The 21,389-nt window shown below is 38.4% G+C and overlaps 1 protein-coding gene across 2 annotated transcripts in view; it reads left to right on the top strand.

Annotated features, from left to right (window-relative positions):
- The window catches only part of ppp2r5b (protein phosphatase 2, regulatory subunit B', beta), a 52,744-nt gene that overhangs the window by 11,265 nt on the left and 20,090 nt on the right, over positions 1–21,389 (top strand). For both annotated transcript variants that reach the window (XM_061960409.2, XM_061960408.2), the window contains exons 2-7: positions 14,959–15,155; positions 15,261–15,362; positions 15,926–16,018; positions 16,103–16,233; positions 16,677–16,736; positions 18,326–18,434. In XM_061960409.2, the coding sequence (XP_061816393.1) occupies positions 14,959–15,155; positions 15,261–15,362; positions 15,926–16,018; positions 16,103–16,233; positions 16,677–16,736; positions 18,326–18,434 (692 nt within the window). The remainder of the gene's footprint in view (positions 1–14,958; positions 15,156–15,260; positions 15,363–15,925; positions 16,019–16,102; positions 16,234–16,676; positions 16,737–18,325; positions 18,435–21,389) is intronic.

The raw sequence follows: 21,389 nt of genomic DNA, 5'->3' as shown, positions 1-21,389 counted from the left end.
AATGGTCAATTTCAACTTCTAGAGTTGATGTGTTAGCATCAGACCCGACCCCCTTGCTGTTACTAAGAGCTTTTAACCACATTTATTATATTGCTTACCATATAGATTTCAACAGCACAAGTTATGAAAAACATCTCTTTCTACACGTTGGCCTCAAGCAGAGAACTGAATATTGACATCTGGAGATGAGGTGTTAGCATCAAAGCTAATCTTGTCCAGGGTCCAGGCCTGCGTACCGGTTAGCAATGTTTATCTTGAAGATTCGACAAAAACATACCTATTTACTATATATATTAATAAAATGTACATTTTAACTAACAGTACAGCTCTTTCTACATGATGGCTTTAAGCGAAAAAAAACCTGTCTGACCTGTAGTGTTTTCATGCTAGCAATGGCAATGTTAGCCAGGTGCAATTGTTTTAGTTTCATTTCATTTTATTTGTTCGGCACTAACAATGCTTATTCTCAAGATGGTTTTGTTGTGTCTTTGGTGAATCTGTGTCTTTGTGTTACACATGGGTGAGGCCAGCTGCTATTAGGTTACAGGCTTGCTTTTGTCTCAGATCAATTAAGAGGAGAGAGAGTGGTAGGAAGTGAGAGGGTGGAGGAATTGAAGGATGGAATCATGGAAGGAAGGATCGGGAGGAAGTAAGCGGACATTAGGTTGTCAGAGCGACGCTGGGAGATATTACATATAACTGCAAGGAGACACATTGCATGCAAAAGGTTTATTTTTTTAATATAGTTGCTTGTGAAGTGGCAACATGTATTATTAGAAGCACTGGATTATTTAAAGACAGGCTTAGTGCACCTTTTAATCCCTCGCCATGACTCGGCCTTCCTTCGCCGTCTTTGTCTTGATGTTTTTTCACTGCTGAGCGTTTTTACAAGAGTAAGCCTCCACTTAGTTGTTGTTTCTTGGCACACATGGCCGCAAGGTTATCCATTAGCCACCTGATGAGCGTCCATCCCATTGTCCAAAATGAATGTTCTAACGAGAGCAGTGGTTCTTAACCTTGTTGGAGGTACCGAACCCCACCAGTTTCATATGTATATTCACCGAACCCTTCTTTAGTGAAAAATAAAAATATATATATTTTTTTTTTTTTCAAATTCAAGACAAAGTTATGTGTTTTTTTTACTAGTGCACAAAATTAACCGTGCATGAACATCACCTTGTTCAAAGAACAAAACCAACACAGTGCATTAATTCACAACAAATTACACACTTGCAAATCAGATGGAAATTTAGAGGGAACATTGTTTGGGGGTATCCATAATACTTAGACTTCTTTCTTATTGTCATTCAAATTTTAACTTTACAGTACAAATACACCGATAGGGAGAAGTTTTTATTTACACGATTGATTGATTGATTGAATGAAACTTTTATTAGTAGATTGCACAGTACAGTACATAATCCGTACAATTGACCACTAAATGGTAACACCCGAATACGTTTTTCAACTTGTTTAATTAAGTCGGGGTCCACGTTAATCAATTCATGAGTCTGGTGTGTCTTGACCGCTGCGGCGGAGGCTCTGCCAAACCCCTGAGGCCGACTCACCGAACCCTTGGGGTTCGATCGAAACCAGGTTAAGAACCACTGAACGAGGGATAGAAACAAACATTTTAGCAGCCCGATCCCACTTTTAATTACATCCTTAGCGGTACTCAAAAGTTCTATCCACCCATCTATCGCCCATCAAATAGAGCACAATTAGCTCAGTCTCAAGTGAATTTAGTTGGATAGCCTACGAAAACAATTATGCATTATCATAATCAAAGTGCGTTGGCGTGCTAGCATTTAGCATTGTAAGAGCAGCATGTCGGCTGTAGAGTGCGGATTTACATACAGTTTCCGGAAAAAATTCAAGAGGGAAACAAATTACAACACCAGACGATTGCAAAAGTCATCCAGAAAGCATCGCTATCGGAGTAGCATCAAATAAAAAGTTGTAATCATCACGGAATGTCAATAAAATCTGCTTTCTTGCTCTCACGCTGACAAACAACAGGAACTAAGCTCGTATTCCAATCGAGATTAGTTTTATGGCTCTCTGATGGGCGACAGAACTTAAAAAGTTATTCCTTTCAAAGTTTCGTATAAAAGACTGGCTCTGTTATATTTTTGTCTTTTACACATTTTTTCAGAATTTAGTTGTTATTATCAAGGAAATAATCACTGCTAACACTTATAAAATAAAAATGTAATCTGAATAGTTCAAATTTATGGCAATTATTCTAATACATTAATTATAATTTTTTATGGGTCGTGTTTTCCTTGTCAACATTCTACAAGGTGGGACCTTATTCCCATGCTCTTCAAGGGGAACTGCACTTTTTTGGAATTTTGCCTATAATTCACAATCCTTATGAGAGACAAGAACACGTATGTCTATGAGTCTAGTACACTATGTGTATAAAACAAATAGAAATAAGAATGAGCACAATGTATACATGTGAATGCGAAATTGTACTACCCTACCTGGTGTGGGTACACCCAAACTAGGCTACTTAACCAGTCCATACCAAAGCAATGAACCAGAAAAGTGCATCCAAATGTTGCTACATTTCCTTTGACTCTTGGCCATTTTGTGGGGTTTTTCCAGTCGGTGTGAATCCAGTCCAGTCAGGTGGCGCTCATATGAAAGCACCGTGGGAAATTAGCATTCAAATGAATGGCTAGCAATTGCGAATTTGGTTCTTGTCGTTGACTTCAAAGAGCCGTTCACAAGACTCGACTCGTTCACTAGTTTCCAAGAAAACATGTAAATTACAGAACTAGATTATCGCTAAAAAGTTGTTAGTCATCTAGCACCACCGTAGCCAAAGCAGCAAGTAAAAAGTCCTAATGACCAACAAATGTCAATAAAATTATCAACGCTGGTGATCGCCCGTGTCATTTGGGACAGAGTTTTGTTTTGCGTCACTGTTTTGTGGGATACCTTTGTGGAATACCGTGTATTTATCGTTCTCCACTTATCAGCGTCTCATTTTGAGAGCGGAGCATCAGCCATGTCTTGGTACTGAGGGTGATTTTTCAGGCTGTTTTCGACGAAACTCTGTAGAAAATATGTAAAATACAGCAAACTGTTTTCAGTCATCTTAAAAGCACGACCATTAACCTAAAACCAAGAAAAAGTTCTAAGAAAAGTCAATGAAATAGCTTGCAAGCTCGTTAGTTAACAAACAGCTAGTGTGAAGATCAGTTTCTAAGCTTGTATTCCTTTTTTTTCCAAATTCTAAAATTGTTTACGTTGTGGACGATTCCAACACAGGATACACAATGGTCATCTACCACTACGTACTACCGGTTCTCCTCTGCGTTGTTTACGTCTTGGCAGTGTCAAGATGGCCGACAGCAGGAGGCGACACAAACGATACCATCACTCCTGCTGCCTTTTTCCCTCATAATAAAAACAGGGCTCAGTGTCACTTTCGTTGTCATGACGCAGGCAGGTCACATGACGTCAGTGTGATGCGATTACTCACTCGAAAGGCTTGAAGGGTGATATTTACACCATCACGCTGCTTGGGGCCTTTTACTATTCCTAACAGTCATGCAGCGTTTTTCCTTCTCCATCTATATGGAATCTTCTCCCCCCTCCACCTGTCTCTCTGTGTCACTGCATCTATGAGTGTGTCTGCTGTCATGACAGGATGCTGGCCGTCGTCTCAAACAACTTCCTGCTTTTATGGAATTTTAAGAAAAGACGAGGTGGAGGATGGGAGGATGGAGGGATGGGAAATATGAGCGCAAGGGAAGAAAGGGGGATGATGTCATCTTTTAACCCTTTGCTTCCTCTTTTCCCCACTCTATATATAGATGTGTATGTGTTTGGATGCTGCTCATTCCAAACCACATCCTCCATTTTTCCCACGTTGTCGTTTCTCCTCCTAAATGATGAGGATGATCTTTTATCGTATGCGTGCGATTCCTTTCAAAGCAATAACGGGGGAAAACGTTTATGCCTATGCCCCTGTCTGTCGTCGACATAAGCTGTTGTAGACATTAACAAAAGAAAAACTAGCCATTGCTTGCACATTTACTAAAGAGCATATTTCATTTGATTTTGATATTTCATATTATAACTTTTATAACAGAGCTGCTGCGCTAATGTCGTTGTAAGTCTTGACCATATTGACTATAAAACGTTTTGCACATGAGTTTTTTTTTCTCCCAGTCTATAACAATCTTCATTGTAAGAAAAAGTATGCTTTTTGTTGTTATAGAATTCAGGTTGGACTGCCTTGCATTTATTTTGAAGCTTACAGTAGGAAGGGGGTTCATATGGCCCCATTCTTTGCGGTGTACCTGACACATGAAACGTAACAATTGGGGGCTGCACTGTCCACTTTAGCCGCCAGACGGCAGTAAAGTGTTGAATATCTTAGATGTGTGTATAGAGAGAGTACGGACAACCCGGTTTCAAGCGATCTCTTCCATGATTGGTCAAAAGGCACTCAGGTGATTACAATTTAATTGAAGAGTGTTTGCCGTGTAAACATTCACTGTTGTGCGGCATTGGGATGCGCCACTCACAAATAATGCAGGAAGCAATTGCATACATTTCCCACAACCCAGAAAGGAGAAATATTTGGGAAATGAATGTTCGCCTGGAAGGCTGGCGAGCCAATAACAACAGTTTATTTTGCGATGTAAGCAAGCATACATACATACGGGAAATGTGGTGTATCGCACTCTCAGTAACAGTGAATTAATACAATTTGATTGACAAAACTTTGCTTCAGAATTTCACTTTTTCTGCATGTGTCACCAATAATCCAAAGTAAACTAATACATATTACAGTAAAAAGCAACATTAGTTCAGTATTCAAGTTAATATGGTGATAATGAAATCAGGAAGCCATGACTCGTCACAGCAAAATCCATGAAAATATTAAAAAAAGCAAAAGTAAAAGCACAGTCATAAAAAGCGCAGTGATTACAAACAATGCATTGGAGGCAGACTCCACAGTTGACATATTTCACACAAAAGTCATAATTTCTTTGTAATTGTTGGTCAAAAGCTAGTGAAGATTTTGGCAAAACAATTTTTGACACACATTTCGCTGGCAGGAGCGTGTTAGAGAGCCGCTGATTACTAAACACTACATGAATATAGCAGTGGAGTGCATCAAAAATGGCTGCGGAATTGCCCCAAAATGATTATTATATATACTACTTTGATGGAATAAAAGTATGTTTTGCCACCTGTTTATGAGCTAGAGTATATTTAGAACTATGTTTATTATTTTGGTTTATTTCGTCAGGAAAATTAACGTCAAAATGGCTCAATTGCATGCTTCCGGGCACAGCCGCACACGTCCGAGGTACCAGAAATGGCACTTCTTGTTCAGTTTTCCATATTCTCTCTATACACGACTCTGGAATATCTGAACATGTGTTTTGTGGCAGTTCCAACTTTGACCACAGCATCAGTTGCTATGTAGAGTGACGCTTTCCATCATTTTCAGCAGACTGAAATACAAAATGATTAACCCCCCACCTTCCTCTCACGCACGATCCACCCAGGAATTGCGCCATATGAATCCTTTCACTACTGTACTTTAAATTGAACTGGAAGTCACTGTGTTAATGCTGTGTAAAAACACAGTGGTTATGTTGCAGATGTCGTGTTGCGCTGCTTAGCATTAATGATGATGTTAGCAATACTGACACAAACGGATCCATTTTTGATAAAAAAAAAAAAGCTTCCTCTCCTGTGTTATAATAATAAATTGAGTTTTGATAGCACTGGCATGTTTAACTGTAGAAGATTGCATTAAACCAAATATTACATCATCATATTCACATAAAATTCTAATCTAACTGTGAGCAGGCTATTGTATGAACACGTTTTGTTGTAAGTTACACAAATTAGATTTTATATTGGGAGTACTCAGGGTCACCCACACTTCTAAAGTTTTACGTTTCATACCGATGGATGGTCGTCCGTCGGGGAGATGTCATCCGCTGCCATCGAGTGCTGGGCTTCGGAAGGAACACACATGGAGTGGTGAGGGATGAAGGGGATACCCGCCTACCCAGTTGCAGCGACTATCTTTTCAAATGCTTGTCTGTTTTGGCGAAGCACATCCACCTTCTTCTTCACCTTCTTAATGATGCCCGACCATTTCTTTTTTATTTCGGCTTGTCTGCGGTTTCCGGAGCACACAGTATTCTCACTATTACTACTATGGGGCGTGGTCTGGTCGGGGTCTGGGTCAATTTCAAATTGATTGCGGAAATTGTGCTTAGAGTAGTGCGTGTACACACTTTCATTCATCTGAATTTTCTAAGTTTTCTGGATTTGAACGTACGTCTATTTTTAGTTGGAAACCCACACAACTCTTAATACGTGAGGGCTTGGACTTGATGAGTTGGTTGTCGTAATAATAGCAAATACATTTAAATGGGTCTCACAAGAAGCAAGTCACAACCGCCCACAAACATTTGTTGAGAAGTTTTCAAATAGTCCTGCTAAATTAATAGGAAATGGCGACTCATAAATGACAAAACCTGCTAGGAATAAAACACAAATTATATCCACCAAGATGTGTCAGGTTATTTCAAAACCCTTCAACAACCCTATCAATGTATATCATATCTCGGTAAATGTGCAGATATATATTTTTTTATTATTGCAAGTGTTTTCAACAGCGATTTATGCATGAATCCTGATGATAAAAGTCCATCATCATCAAGAAAATGATGCTTTAAATTAATGTTGTTTAGCCTTAGAGGAGGACTGCTCTCCCTGATCAACAATTGTCCAGAGGAAAAAACACATTTAATTTGCGCATTCTTAGTTACCTCGTCTTTTTCTCACCGCCTTCTCAACCTCCCAAACACACACACACTCACACTCACACACACACACACACACACACACACACACACACACACACACACACACACACACACACACACACACACACACACACACACACACTCCTATTGGGCTTTTCACCTCATTCTCATCTTGTCTTCTCGGTCCGAGCAGGAATATCCTTTTACAAATACTCCTATACCATCCTTTTACAAATACTCCTATACCAGCGGATGGGTTGAAATTCACCTTCACTTTTAAGATGAGAAAAATACACACACATGAAAAACACTTTATTTACTGGATCTTATCGGTTTAGTGCAGGGGTCCTCAAACTTTTTGACTCGGGGGCAACATTGGGTTAAAAGAATATGACCGCGGAGATATATGTATACACACGCACATATATAAATATATATATGTATATATATATATATATATATATATATATATATATATATATGTATGTATATATATATATATACAGATGTACAGGTATATAAATATTTCACATTTTTATAACATTTAATATTTTTTTACATTACTATATTAACTTTAGTAACTTTTAGTTAAAATTTAAAGAAAAAAACAATTTATTTCTCATTTATTCCATGTTGTGCACAACTGGTAGAGTGCGTGTGTGGGCTGATCATGTTTAAACAAATGCTTTCACATGGGAGCGGCGATAACAATGATTTAAGTCTGCCTATACTGTACATAGTTTAAAAAATAAGTTTTCCTAACATAATAAACATGTAAAAATACAGTACAACCTACAAAAAAAGCCAGATTTTCGGAGAAACTTGGCAATACGCTGTCATATGGACCCTCGCCTGCTAATGCTCACAAAACACACGCACACACATGCAGACACAACAACCCTTTTAAAATGTATCTGTAATATTTTTTGTGGGGTTATTTTCCTTTTTATGGCTGTTAAGTAAAGGAGACACACTGAGACATGCGCATGGATCCATTCAGCTTTATTTTCAACAACTCAACGTAAACAACTTATGTAACTATTGCCTATGTCATTCCCACTCCTTCAACAATCGCTGTTTCTTAGTAAACCACTCCTTCAACAATCGCTGTTTCTTAGCAAACCACTCCTTCAACAATCGCTGTTTCTTAGTAATTTTATATATATATATATATATATATATATATATATATATATATATATATATATATATATATATATATATATATATATATATATATATATATACAGTGTTTCCCCCAGAAAATGTGTTAGTTAAGGTGGTGACTCTCCAGGGGGAGGGGACCGGGGAAGGGGGTGGGTGGGTGTAAGGATCAGTGTAACTCGGCCTGTCACCATCATGTCTCCACCTCGTCGCTTCCACCACATTCTGGGGGGCAATAGACTACAGACTGCGGTGAAGTAGGCCGGCTTCGTCGCGTGAAGAAGCCTACAACGTTTGGTTGTGTTTTCCGCTCCATTTGCTGAATGGCGATATACGATATATATCTCGCTATTTTTTCCGTAAAGTAAAAACAAAACAGTCCTAGTTACCTGAGATACTAAGTATGTCATTATTATAACTTAGTAATTTACTAAGTCAAAAATAATGACAAAATAATGGCTTACTAAGTCAAAATAATGACTTACAAAGTCAAATTAATGACTTACTGTAAGTAAGCGTAATGCAATAAGCGTTTGAAAAAAAGAGTTAAAAGTGGGGCCACATGCTGACATATGTTCAACTCATCATGCTTAATTTATTACAGCATTTGGGAAGCCTGTAGTTGATTTTTATTGTGTAAATGTTATATTTTGATCAACATGTGACAGCAGGGACCCTGCCATTCAAAACTAAGCTGCTACATTACTAATGATTAATGTAACTATAGCTGAAAAAATAGTACAATAGCAATAGGAGAGACTATTCATCCCTGAACACCATGGAGTTCATGTAGGCTTTATGCAGTTACATTATTATATCAAATATCAGAGACAGCTTCAGGAAATTCTTCATTTAACATAATGTCCTTTTTTGCTGCTTCAACACAGCTCAATCAACACAGAAAAAGGTAAAGTGAAATAACTTAGTTATTAACTATTGGTCAATAATGCTTGTCTTTCTCTCACACAATTTTTTGAAAAAAAAAAACAGCATACTGGCACCATACTTATTTTGTTTATTGTTTCTCAGCTGTTTGTACATGTTGCAGTTTATGAATAAAGGTTTGTAAAAAAAAAAGTTAAAAAAATAAAATTTGGCTCTGCGCATGCGCATAGCATAGATCCAACGAATCGATGACTAAATTAATCGCCAACTATTTTTATAATCGATTTTAATCGATTAGTTGTTGCAACCCTAATATATATATAGATAGATAGAGATAGAGCTATAGATAGATAAACTATATCTATTTATAGATATAACAGCATACTATTATATCTATAAATAGATATGTGAACCACTCCTACCTGTTAACTTGAAAACCTCCTTAAAGTTTGGTAATCCGTCAGAAATATCCAGCAGCTAAAATGCATCAAACAAGTGTGGAGAATGCTGTGCAATTTACCCTGCATGGTAATGGATTTAAATTGGTATAATTTTGAATTGTGTGTGATGCTTAGACATTTTTTATAATGTCCACATAGTTCAGTGGGCAAGTTGTGTGTTTTGTATCACATATATACATTTTCTGTGTTGGTTTGTGATCAATCAAACCATGGGTGGAAAAGGCTGTCTGAATGGTACCTATATGTCGCTTCTATGCACTAATTGACTAACAATACTTTACTGATATACTTAATCAAATGGCAGCACAATGTTAACACTTTAATGTTATCTAATACTAACAAGGGTATTTGCCGTGGGCCGGAGTGTTAACGCTGGCGGGCCAGATCTGTGGGCCGTAGATTGGAGACCCCTGGTTTTAGTCCATCTTTTTTCACCTATGGTGGCTTGACATGTAAATTAGCTTCAATTCTAGCATTGGCTACAATCTAATAATGCTGCACAGTCCACTATTGAACAAAAACAAATGTGACCACTTTGCAATTAATTTCTCCTTTACCAAATGATAATGTGATGTTAGTTTTACATATCAGTGGACATTCCACACATTGTACTATCAATTAATAACACATCCACTTTTGCATAAAACATAAGAATTTTGCTATTGTGACATGTGGGATTTTGCGTGGTGAGTCAAGACAGTCTACTACGTTTTAATCGTTGACCAAGCAGCAGCAGTAGCAGAAGGTTGTTTCACTGTGACTAACACGCCTGTAGAATGAAGGTGGCAGGTAATAGGATTGAAATACAACATGGCTCTGGTGAAGAAAGTGTGTGTTTTTGTGTATGTCTGTCAGGAGTAATAGTCTACGTGTTCTCTCTTTGTTCTGTCAATTCATCTCACAATACCTCCAACTAGGGCTGGGCGATACACTGGTATTACGAGTTACACCGGGCCTTCGTTATGCTTTGTTTTAATCGGTGGGTTGCATACGACGTCACGTCTGTTTTTCTTCTTCACAATTTAATTCACATGATGGTTAACCAGCTTGAGCGTAGCATTAAAACAAGCGAGTGAGTGTAGCGTTTATGCAGAAAATGCCGTATTGACAGCTGTTCAAATCGTTCAAATAGAGAAATGGGAAAGAGCTTTCATAGAGACCCGAAAGAAGCGGTTCATAAAGGTAATAAAGTAAGGGGAAAAACGAAAGTGCCTCAAAGGATATTGCTCCTAAAAATATCAATGTCATCATTTTGTGGAATACAATCAGACCATGATTGTGTCTGCAGCGATCACTTTGTAAAATGTTTGTTTGAACATTTCATTTGTTAGAGAAACTTTCCGTGATGCAATTAAGTTTACTCTCTACTATATACTGTAGTTAGGCTCAATTCAAATTCTCCCTCCTTCTCCCCTCTTCTACTTGAATGCCATGGCGAAGTATTGCAAATACGCCCCTATACACACGGACATCGCTCGAGTCTCGCTACGTCATCAACCTTCGCCGTTTGCCAGCAGTGACTGAAGGCAGATGTGACAAATGTTTGTTTACTTTCAAGATGCCGTCACACGCTTTGTTCGGCTTTAGTTGTCCATCAATCCTCCCATTTCCTACCGCTTGTCCCTCTCATGGACGCGGGGGGATGGAGCCTATCCCAGCTGCATTCAGGCAGAAGGCAGAGTACACCCTGGACAAGTCTCCACCTCATCGCAGGGCAACACAGACAACATTCACACTCACATTAACACACTTGAGACAATTTAGTGTTTCCAATCAACCTATCCCTAGGTGCAAGTCTTTGACTTTGGCTTTAATTGTGCTCTTCTTATTTTCTTTCGCCTGTCTTCATTAAGAAGAAGACTGTTTAGAAGACAACGTTTTTGGCGAAATATGCAAGTGCTGGCGCATTAGCTTGCAGTATGTATAATGTGTTTCATTGTGTGTTTGTGTTTGAAGCCAATATTTAAGTGCAGTAGCAATGGTTTAAAGTCTGACTAAAATTACGAGTGTCATTATTATGAAAATCATTAATTACGCTCATTACTTACATTTGTACGCCTCTCTGGGTTTCTGGTTTGCCATCTTTCTCCTCACACTAGATAGTGAAGGGAGGTCTGCAAGCTCACTTCGCTCATCTCCCCTTCCCCCTTACCTGACGGATTATTCGAAAGCCTCTTGATTGACGTAAACGCGCAAAATCAAGGAGTGCAGGGCAAAAACCAGGGGGAGGCGTAATATTCGAATTGAGCTTTCATGTTTGAAAGCAGAACTAGACGTAAAAAAAGGACAAGAGATCGCATTAGTTTGTTTGTGTTCATTTCTGGTTGCTCTGCCTAAATATAACTATGAAGACCTGGTTGTGCGAACAAAGTAATGTCATCTAAGTCTAATAAATATTGTAATTGTTGGTCCAATCCATTTTATTTTCATTGTCCATTTTCATAACAGAAACTAAAAGCTTTCCTAGCGTAGTAACACACGACCTTGCTACGGTATTAGCCGTAAAAGCTAGCTACAGCAAGAGATAAGATAGCTTTTATGTCAACACGAAGCGCGTTTGAGTTAGTAATGCACACTGAAAAACATGAACAATCATATTACAGTATCTGTAAAGTTTTAGCCCACATTTCATTGTTTTGTTTGTGCACAGCTGAGACAGCGTATGTACCGGAGTTGTAATAACACGCATGGCGTGCTGCGTCTATTATGGTCGATAATATTGTGACTCACTCGTTGGACATATAAATGTGTATATATACTGTATATACACAAATATATATATGTATATACAGGTATATATTAGGGATGTCACAGTATGAACATTTCTTATCACGGTTATTGTGACCAAAATTATCACGGTTATCATTATTAGCGCGATAATTTTAAATGTGCTCAAAATTATCGAAAACTACTTATGCTGAAATATTTTTACCAAGTTTTGTTTAAAAAACACAAACAATACATTCAAAATGTATGTATGTAGCTCAAGTATAAAATTTAATGTGCATATGAAAGCAACACAAGCATTATAAACAAAGTAGTATGGCAGAAACTAAATAACATAAAACAACAAAATTAATGTGAAAATTGTGCAAGGTGGCCCCTGATGGCCATACGACATAATTGCACTTTTTGTCCATATAGATAAAAATAGTGTTCATAAATGAGGTATAGTCTTACCCATAGGACTGCACAATTATGGGCAAAATAATAATTTGGATTATTTTTTATCAATAATGACCCCCCGCGACCCCGAAAGGGACAAGCGGTAGAACATGGATGGATGGATGGATGACATCACGATTATTAATCAGGATTATTCATTATGTTAGGTAAAACAGTGTTGGGGTGTGAACGTGACGCCATCATGTCAAACATTGACAAAATGCTGTGTTACATGAATGGTTATTAAAGTAATAACTTTGTGAAATGAAAAAAACACAAGTAATGTAAAAAAAAAAATGGTGTTTACTTTTTGATATCAATATAAAACTCAAAGCAGTTTGGCTAATGAAAATAAAGTCTAATAAACAAGCTTTGTTCTTCTCTAACAAAACCTCCTAGTGGTTCAGTGGACCAGTTTGGCCAACAAAAATAAACAGGAGTGATACCGCTTACATCTAATACCGAATCTTTGTACATCACTGACAACTCAGCCTGCGCTCAATTCGATGAGATGACAAAACATTTTAGCAAGTAACACTGATAAATTAGTTAAAGGACGAGTGAGCATCCCAGTAAACAAACTAAAGACTTTATAAACAAGTTGTGACAACGTTCCCGACACATCGACTGCTGCATGGTAATTCTTAGTCCCAGCAGCTGACGGAAGGACGCTAGTTTCACTTTCAAAATGAAACTGCAACATCAAATAATTTTCTCCTCCAACAGCATTGCGCTCTTAAACTCACACCATTACTCCACAGAAATAGAAGCGAGTGAAATAAAGCGATCGGCTCTGTTTACTCGGCGGGAACATTTTCAAAGCAAAGTCTGTGTAGACGCTGCTTAATGGCTCTAGTGCGCATGCACTGGCGCTACAGAGCTTCAATTTCCAGGAAATAAGCAGTGTTGCCTAAAATGCATTAATAAATGACGTTTTTTCGGTAATAAAAAATTTAAACGGTATTACTAACTGTCTGGAATTTTATCGCGGTTTATCAATATACCGTTTGCCGTTACATCTCTAATATATATACATATATACGTATATATATATATATATATATATATATATATATATATATATATATATATATATATATATATATATATATATATATATATATATTTGTATAGGGGCAGCACGGTGGAAGAGGGCTTAGTGCATCTGCCTCACAATACGAAGGTCCTGAGTAGTCTTGGGTTCAATCCCGGGCTCGGGATCTTTCTGTGTGGAGTTTGCATGTCCTCCCCGTGACTGCGTGGGTTCCCTCCGGGTACTCCGGCTTCCTCCCACCTCCAAAGACATGTACCTGGGGATAGATTGATTGGCAACACTAAATTGGCCCTAGTGTGTGGATGTGAGTGTGAATGTTGTCTGTCTATCTGTGTTGGCCCTGCGATGAAGTGGCGACTTGTCCAGGGTGTACCCCGCCTTCCGCCCGATTGTAGCTGAGATAGGCTCCAGCGCCCCCCGCGACCCCAAAGGGAATAAGCGGTAGAAAATGGATGGATGGATGGATATTTGTATAGCCCATATATGTGTGTGTGTGTGTGTGTGTGTGTGTGTGTGTGTGTGTGTGTGTATATATATTGTTAATTTACATGTAGTTGCCTTTCGGCTCCTGGACAATTTTTTTTGCCCAATGCGGACACCAAGTCAAAAAGTTTGGACTCTCCTGTCCTATACGATAAAAACTTCTTGAAGTATGCATTTTTTGCATCTTGAGCACAGTAGGGCAGCCTCCCTCCCATACACCTTCAGTGGTAAAAAAGTGGTGTCAATGCAGATGCACTGCACGACTGCTTGTAAAATGCTCATTAAAAAGTGGTACATGTCTCTTGCTTGATTTAAAACATAGCAAAACGCCACAGGTATGGGAGCACCCCGTTTAGAACAAACAAAATCCTCATTTGAATATAGTAAATCAGGCCCTAAGTAAAGTTGTCAGCTAGAGACGTGGTAGTATTATTTTCATATAGTCTTGATATTAATGCTGCTAAAAGCTGTTTTTTTAATGCAGAGTCTGAATTAGTCGGAGAGTGTCCAATGGTACCTAATATTGTGACCAGGTAAATCTATATAATGTTTATGATGTTTATTTTGGACCTTGTTCGGAAAACAAATAGCTGTGATTTTAAGATATACAATTATACAGTGTACACATTGAAATCATCAAATTTAATCAATAAATCATGATACTTTTGGAGAGGGTGGGCATAGTTTAATTTGTAATCTCGGAACGCCTCCACAGATGAACATCTTGCAGACAGGTTCAAAAAACGGGTTATCAAAGTGACTGTGTAGCAAAATGTATGCAGAATCTGCATCAAAGCATATCCAATACATAATAAGGAAGTGTTTTAAATGTATACTACAATCAACATACTTCCCATTTAATGGTTGGCAATTGATTTGACTTTCATCGCCATAAGTGTATCTAAACTTTTGTCGCCCGCGTGTCCAGACACCCCTGTGGCCGAGCTACATGAGCTCTTCTGCAAGAAGCTGCAGCAGTGCTGTGTGCTCTTCGACTTCTTGGACTGCGTGGCTGACCTAAAGGGAAAGGAGATCAAACGTGCGGCGCTCAATGAGCTGGTGGAGAGCGTGGCCACCAGCAGAGGAGTCCTCACAGAGCCGCTTTACCCGGAGATCATTAAGATGGTAGGCAGGGAACGCCTCCATGTCCTGGAAGGACACCGTCATTGTCTTAGAAGTCACCACCCTTTCTCATCTTCCCGCTATTCCACTTTCATTGTTCACATACAGATCTCTGTCAACATCTTCCGCACTCTGCCGCCAAGCGAGAACCTTGAGTTTGACCCCGAGGAGGACGAGCCCACACTGGAGGCTTCCTGGCCGCATCTTCAGGTAAAGCAAACTACCATAAAGGGCTGCGAGGATTAATCGGTTAAGTCGATCAAAAAAAGCTTTGATTTACACTAAGTATATTCTGTTGCTTTGATTAATCATTGAATGAATGAATGTAAATATGAATATGTAAAAAATAAAAATTGATAAAAACCGAAACGCATGGAGTGCCTGGAACTTTAAAAATACTCGCACATAGTTTCCACATAGCACACAGTGATGTGTTGGTGCTGTGATCTGTGTGGCAGAGAACAGCGGAGAGTTTAAAGAAAATATTAAAATGTGTTAAATGGGCAACTTGAATGTTGATGATGTGCATTCATAAGAAAACATAATGAAGGTTATGGTAAACAGAACTTTGTTATTTCAACTACTTTCCGTTAAACATGTATTGAGGCTACAAAGTGTGTTTTATCCGATTATTCGATTAATCAAACAAACTAATCAATAGATGTTTCGATTACCAAAATAATTGATAGCTGCAGCCCTAAAAAAGAGCTTATTTTTGCACCGTAGTTTGATCATCATTGTAACAACAAGAAGTTCTGATGCTTTTGTCTTAGCTGGTGTACGAGTTCTTTCTGCGCGTCCTGGAGAGTCCGGACTTCCAGCCTTCCGTTGCCAAACGCTATGTGGACCAGAAATTTGTTCTTCAGGTAAATCCCCTGTCCTTTTTCGCCCTGGGATGTTAACATTGACCTGTTGTCTGTCAGTGGGAATGATGCTGATGTCTGTTGTAGCTCCTGGAACTCTTTGACAGCGAGGACCCCAGAGAGAGGGAGTACCTGAAGACCATCCTGCACCGCGTTTATGGAAAACTACTGGGCCTCCGAGCTTACATCCGCAAACAGATCAACAACATCTTCCTGAGGTAGCTGCCGTTTTACAAAGCTTCGATTCATCACGCCAGCAAAACCTTTACTAATCATCATTTGTGTTGACACAGCATAAAATAGTAACAATAAAAATAATAATAAATAATAGTAACATTGCATCGTTTCATTTTGAAGATGTAAAGTGAATATAGAAGGTCCTCTGTCTACATACTAATTCTGTTCCTACGACAGTGATGATTCTTTGACACACTCCTAACAGAATAGTATGCCGCATGTTTAGGAGAAAGTTCTAAAAAGAACGAAAATGTTTCTCTGTCTTTCCGCCTGTGTATTCTTCTACCGCGCGCACATAACTTGTTTTCATTTAGTTTTTGTACATTATTATTAATATATGGAAGTGCGTACGTATAACCATTCTTATAACACGAGGACCGGCAGTACTGTTTTCCATGTCTGCCTGACGTGTGATGTTCTCCAGGTTCATATATGAGACTGAGCACTTCAATGGAGTTGCTGAACTGTTGGAGATCCTCGGCAGGTGTGTCCAAAATACATCACATCACGCATAAAAAACCAGAACCTATTAACCCCTTGAGATCTGTTTTTTTTGTTGTCAAGCCATTTTACCTGAATTGGACTGGCCTTCAATTTTTGTATGCATCCACAAAATGGCACTAAATGTTTTCCTATTCAAAGCATGCAGAAACATTTCACAACTTTTTTTTTTTTGCTTACGAAATGTCAAGTGTGTGTCTCTAATGATGTTTAGAATGGTAGCTATGTAAAATGTTTGTCTTTTTATTTTAACTAGTAAACATTCTGGCTTTTAAATATAATTTAAAGCGGAAAACAGACATTTTAGGACTTTTAATAGATACCACGTGTTGTTATTTTTTGTTAATGGTTTGAAGTAATACAAATAATAATTAGCTACAAAATGACTGAGATATGAGAAAAGAAAGCCAGCAAAAATATGAATACATGTTAGAATACATAAATTATACTGGGATTGGGGATACAGTATGTGCACAGGAATAAAGGTTGAGGATGACGCCTGTGTTGAGAGGGAAGAAAACTTGTTAGCGGATGAGGGTGGGAAGGAGGGAGTTAGGGAGTTAGAGATGAGTCACAATCGAGGAGAGGAAGCTGAGGAACATGCGGAAGAGGAGAGAGAGGCTTGCATTCATGTTGCTGGTAACAGGGGTATTTATAGCTCCTCCCACACCGACGAAAAGGACAGGGAGGGAGGACACATTGGAGGAACGAGGGGAGAAAAGAAGGGGGATTATGAAGCAGAGATGCTACCGGGGAAAAAAAACAACATAATGGGAATGATGCTGAGGGAGCTTCAGGCGACGTTTAGCACCCACTCCCTGCCTTGCTAACACTTTGTTAGCATTCCGACACACTTTGAGCACGTCACGCCATCCCACTCAAGAACATACGCACTCAAATGAAGGCCCTCCAGCATCATAATTATTAAAAGAAATATAAAAAATACTTGTTTGCGTTTGAGTAAAGGTCTTATTTATTATGTGTGTTTATTGTATAAATAATTTAGAAATAATAATTTATGTTTTGTATCTATATTCAGACCTGTTTTTTTCGGTATAATACATGGACTATTTTATCCTGACATGTTTCAACTGTTAAGTACAAAACGCGTTTGTGGCACCGCTGCCCTTGCGTTACGGCACCTAAAACAGAGTTGTCTCATTTTTACATTGAGAAAAAGCAAAGGATGTTAGAGGCCACTTTGATTCGTTTTGTATATTAAAGATGCAAAAATGTATCCAAATATGGTCAGTATTATGTAGTAGGTATGAGGTAAATATAGCTGTATAGATGACCAAACAAATAGTAATTAGTGTCATACAGTATCTATCTATTTTCATTCTTACAATATGCATGTGGCCAGTCAAAAACAACCCGCTGGCTAAAAATGTCCTCAAGGCTAGGCAACACTTTGGACACCCCTGACCTTTAAAGGGTGGTTAAAGTTAGCTTTAGCTGTAACATTTTTCTGACATGGACTTATTCTATTTCATTGACATGAAGGAAATGAAAGCATTATTTTTTTATGTCCAATCTCCTCATGTTTATACTAATCACTGATTACCATTCCAGCATCATAAACGGCTTCGCTCAGCCTCTGAAGGCCGAACATAAGCAGTTCCTAGTGAGGGTTCTCATCCCTCTACACACGGCAAAGTCCCTCTCCATCTTCCATGCACAGGTCAGTCATACTCTTTTGGTATTTGCAGAATTAATATACTAGCCTGATTATTTTGGCATATTGTCCTTTTTGTATTGGTATTTGCAGAATGAATATACTAGCCTGATTATTTTGACATATTGTCCTTTTTGTAATTATTATTGGAAGGTTAAATGGTTTTAAACTTTTCAATACATTTTTTTCCTTGTTTTTTTTCTTCACGTCTGTTGTTGCTCTTTTGTATTATCAAATCAAATCAAATCAAATCAACTTTATTTATAAAGCACATTTAAAATTTACCACAGGGGTAGCCAAAGTGCTGTACAATGAGCAGGTTAAAAGATAAAACGAGTACCAAGCAAACACAACACAACACAAACAGAACACGATAAAAAATAAATAATTAAAATAGAATTAATAAAAACATAAAATCGTATTATTATCAATAAAACCTGAGAAATCTTTTTAGGCTTATGGCGTGGTCTGGCGTTTATGTAGTAGCCAAAAGCAGCCACTAGATAGCATAGTTGAGTCACAGATCATAATGCACTTGAGTTTATTTTGTGTTTCTGTTGTGTAGGCAGTGCAAACATAAGTAAAACACCACTGCAGCAAATTCTAATCATCTCAGTAACAGTTCTCACACTTGTTTGAAAGAGACAAGTGTGTCGCTCCCACAGGGATTTGGAATTCTGGAAAAGTTGTTTGAATATTAGTGTGTGATGTAATTGGCAATAACTGTCTATATTAGTGGTTCTCACACTTTTTTCACCACAAGTACCACTTTAGAAAAAACTTGGCTCTCCTCTACCAACATAATGACCAACATTAAAACACAGTAACGTAGTAGGCCCAAGTATTCATTAAAACAAGGCAGAGGTTTTACTTAACAAGTGTATTTAATATGTTTTGCCCCACTAACATTTTACACAGTTTGAACAGTAACAAACTGTGTAAAATGGATGGATGGATGGATGGATGGATGGATGGATGGATGAACAGTAACACTGTGTTTGAATATAGAAAAATAAAACACCGTTCTTCAATTAAGTGATTCTTTGGCGTGCCACTAGATGGAGCTCTCAATGTGTAACATTTATAGCCTTGTATTCCACAGATAATGATACTTAAGATACTAAGATATTGCAGTTTATTTGCCACAATAGAAGTGATTATTAGACATATAATTAGCTGCTAGCCGCTAAGAAAGAAATAGTTTCAGCCATAGGGAATTTGCGTCTCTGATCAGAAATCTGCCCTTTTAAACATTCATTTATGCATCAAAATATCTATTCCATGTTTTTTTAATGAAACATCAATAGAATACAAATGCTCGCCTTACCCCCAGGTACTCTGTTCTTCTTGCTTAAACGCCGCACTCAGTTGCAGGACAGGGAGACAATCAGGAACACCGAAACAAGCTCGCTAGTTAGCGAACTAGCTCGCTAACGTGTTGTCGCCTCAGTTCACTCTCTGAGCCACAACGTTGATGGCTGTCTACTTTGTTGCCAATCATATTTGGATTATTACATCATAACCTTGTTAGTTGCGAACCAGTTGTAGTTCTAAAGTATTTTTCAGTAGCCAACGAGAAGATACATTTTTGTAAACATCAGTCACAACACAGAAAGTATATTACCTGATGGGGCGTGGCTATTGGTTAAAGTTGCGAAATGGGAAACCATTTCTGAGTTCTTTGCATGCATGTTATATAATTTTACTTTTTTTAATGTTAGTAAATTATCTACAAAAAAAAATAAAAAATTCTGTGATACATTACACGGGATATGTAAGTGTCGAAAAGACAGCCAAAAGAGGTTGGTACATGAAAATAAAGGAAAGGTGAATTATAAGCTATGTCCCAATTCAGGGTCTGCATCCTTCGGAGGACCCGGCCTACGCAGCCTCAGAAGGCTGGACCTTCGGAGGCACCTCCGAAGGATGCGTCACCCGTTGTTAAATGGGACAGTCTGCGGAGGATACTTACATTTGAAAGTGTATTCTCTGCCGGTGCCGGTGCCACTGCTTGTATTTTCCGCCATCGTCAAAAAGATCAACAAAGGTGCGCAAAGCATCTTTGGATATGGGAGGCCACGAAGGATAGTCGCGGTGCATCCTCCGAATACAGGGAGAAGGAGGGCGCATTCGTCGGCTGCATTTGGTGGAGCCTTCGAATTTGAATGAATTGGGACAGCCTTCGCGCAGCGTTGTGACGTAAGCGGCCTTCAAATTCGCCCTTCGAAGGATGCAGCTATAGTAAAGAAGTTTACCCAAATGCAGGAAATGTAGTCTTGATTTTCAAAATTATCTTTTGAGGCTTGCGTGCCAGTACTTTGAGCCGTTCGGAATTTTCCTGTTTTTCGTCGGTTTTTTAGTTTCTTTCTCAAAGGGTGCTTACATGCCTGTATTCGGCAATGGCAATCACATACTTTTTCACGTAAATCAGCGAATACTGGCCGATTGATCAGCACATCACTAGTTATCACATGTACATTTCAGTGGGGCAGCTTCTTTACCGGTTCAAAGATACTACTTTGATATTTGATGATAGTCATAACAGGGGTGCCAAACTAGTTTTCAGTGTGGGCCACATTCTGGTTTTAATTAGGCTACCTTATAAATGTAAATATATGAACTTTCCTAAACGTGTCAGTATCTTTTTTTTGGTTAACAAATGACAGATAACTAGTTTTTGAAGTCATGATTCAAAGGAAAAAGATTACAAGTTGATATTGAGGTGTAGTTGGTGATTTTAAGAAGTGTTGTTAACAAAAAAATGACAACTCCAGTAGGAAAGAAAACTATTCAACTGGAGGCCCGGGGGCCAAATCCAGCTTGGGAATAACACCAAAACAGCCCAAAAAACTTGAACGAGACAAACATTTTTGCAATAGATTCCTAAAACCAGTAAAATGTTGTCATATTGATGAACTTTGACTAGCTTTGCTTTGCAGTAGGTCTTTAAAAAAACACACA

This window comes from Nerophis lumbriciformis, linkage group LG05 (genome assembly GCF_033978685.3).
Source record: "Nerophis lumbriciformis linkage group LG05, RoL_Nlum_v2.1, whole genome shotgun sequence".
Classification (NCBI taxonomy): Eukaryota; Metazoa; Chordata; class Actinopteri; order Syngnathiformes; family Syngnathidae; genus Nerophis; species Nerophis lumbriciformis.
This window is presented reverse-complemented; position numbering and strand designations above follow the sequence as displayed.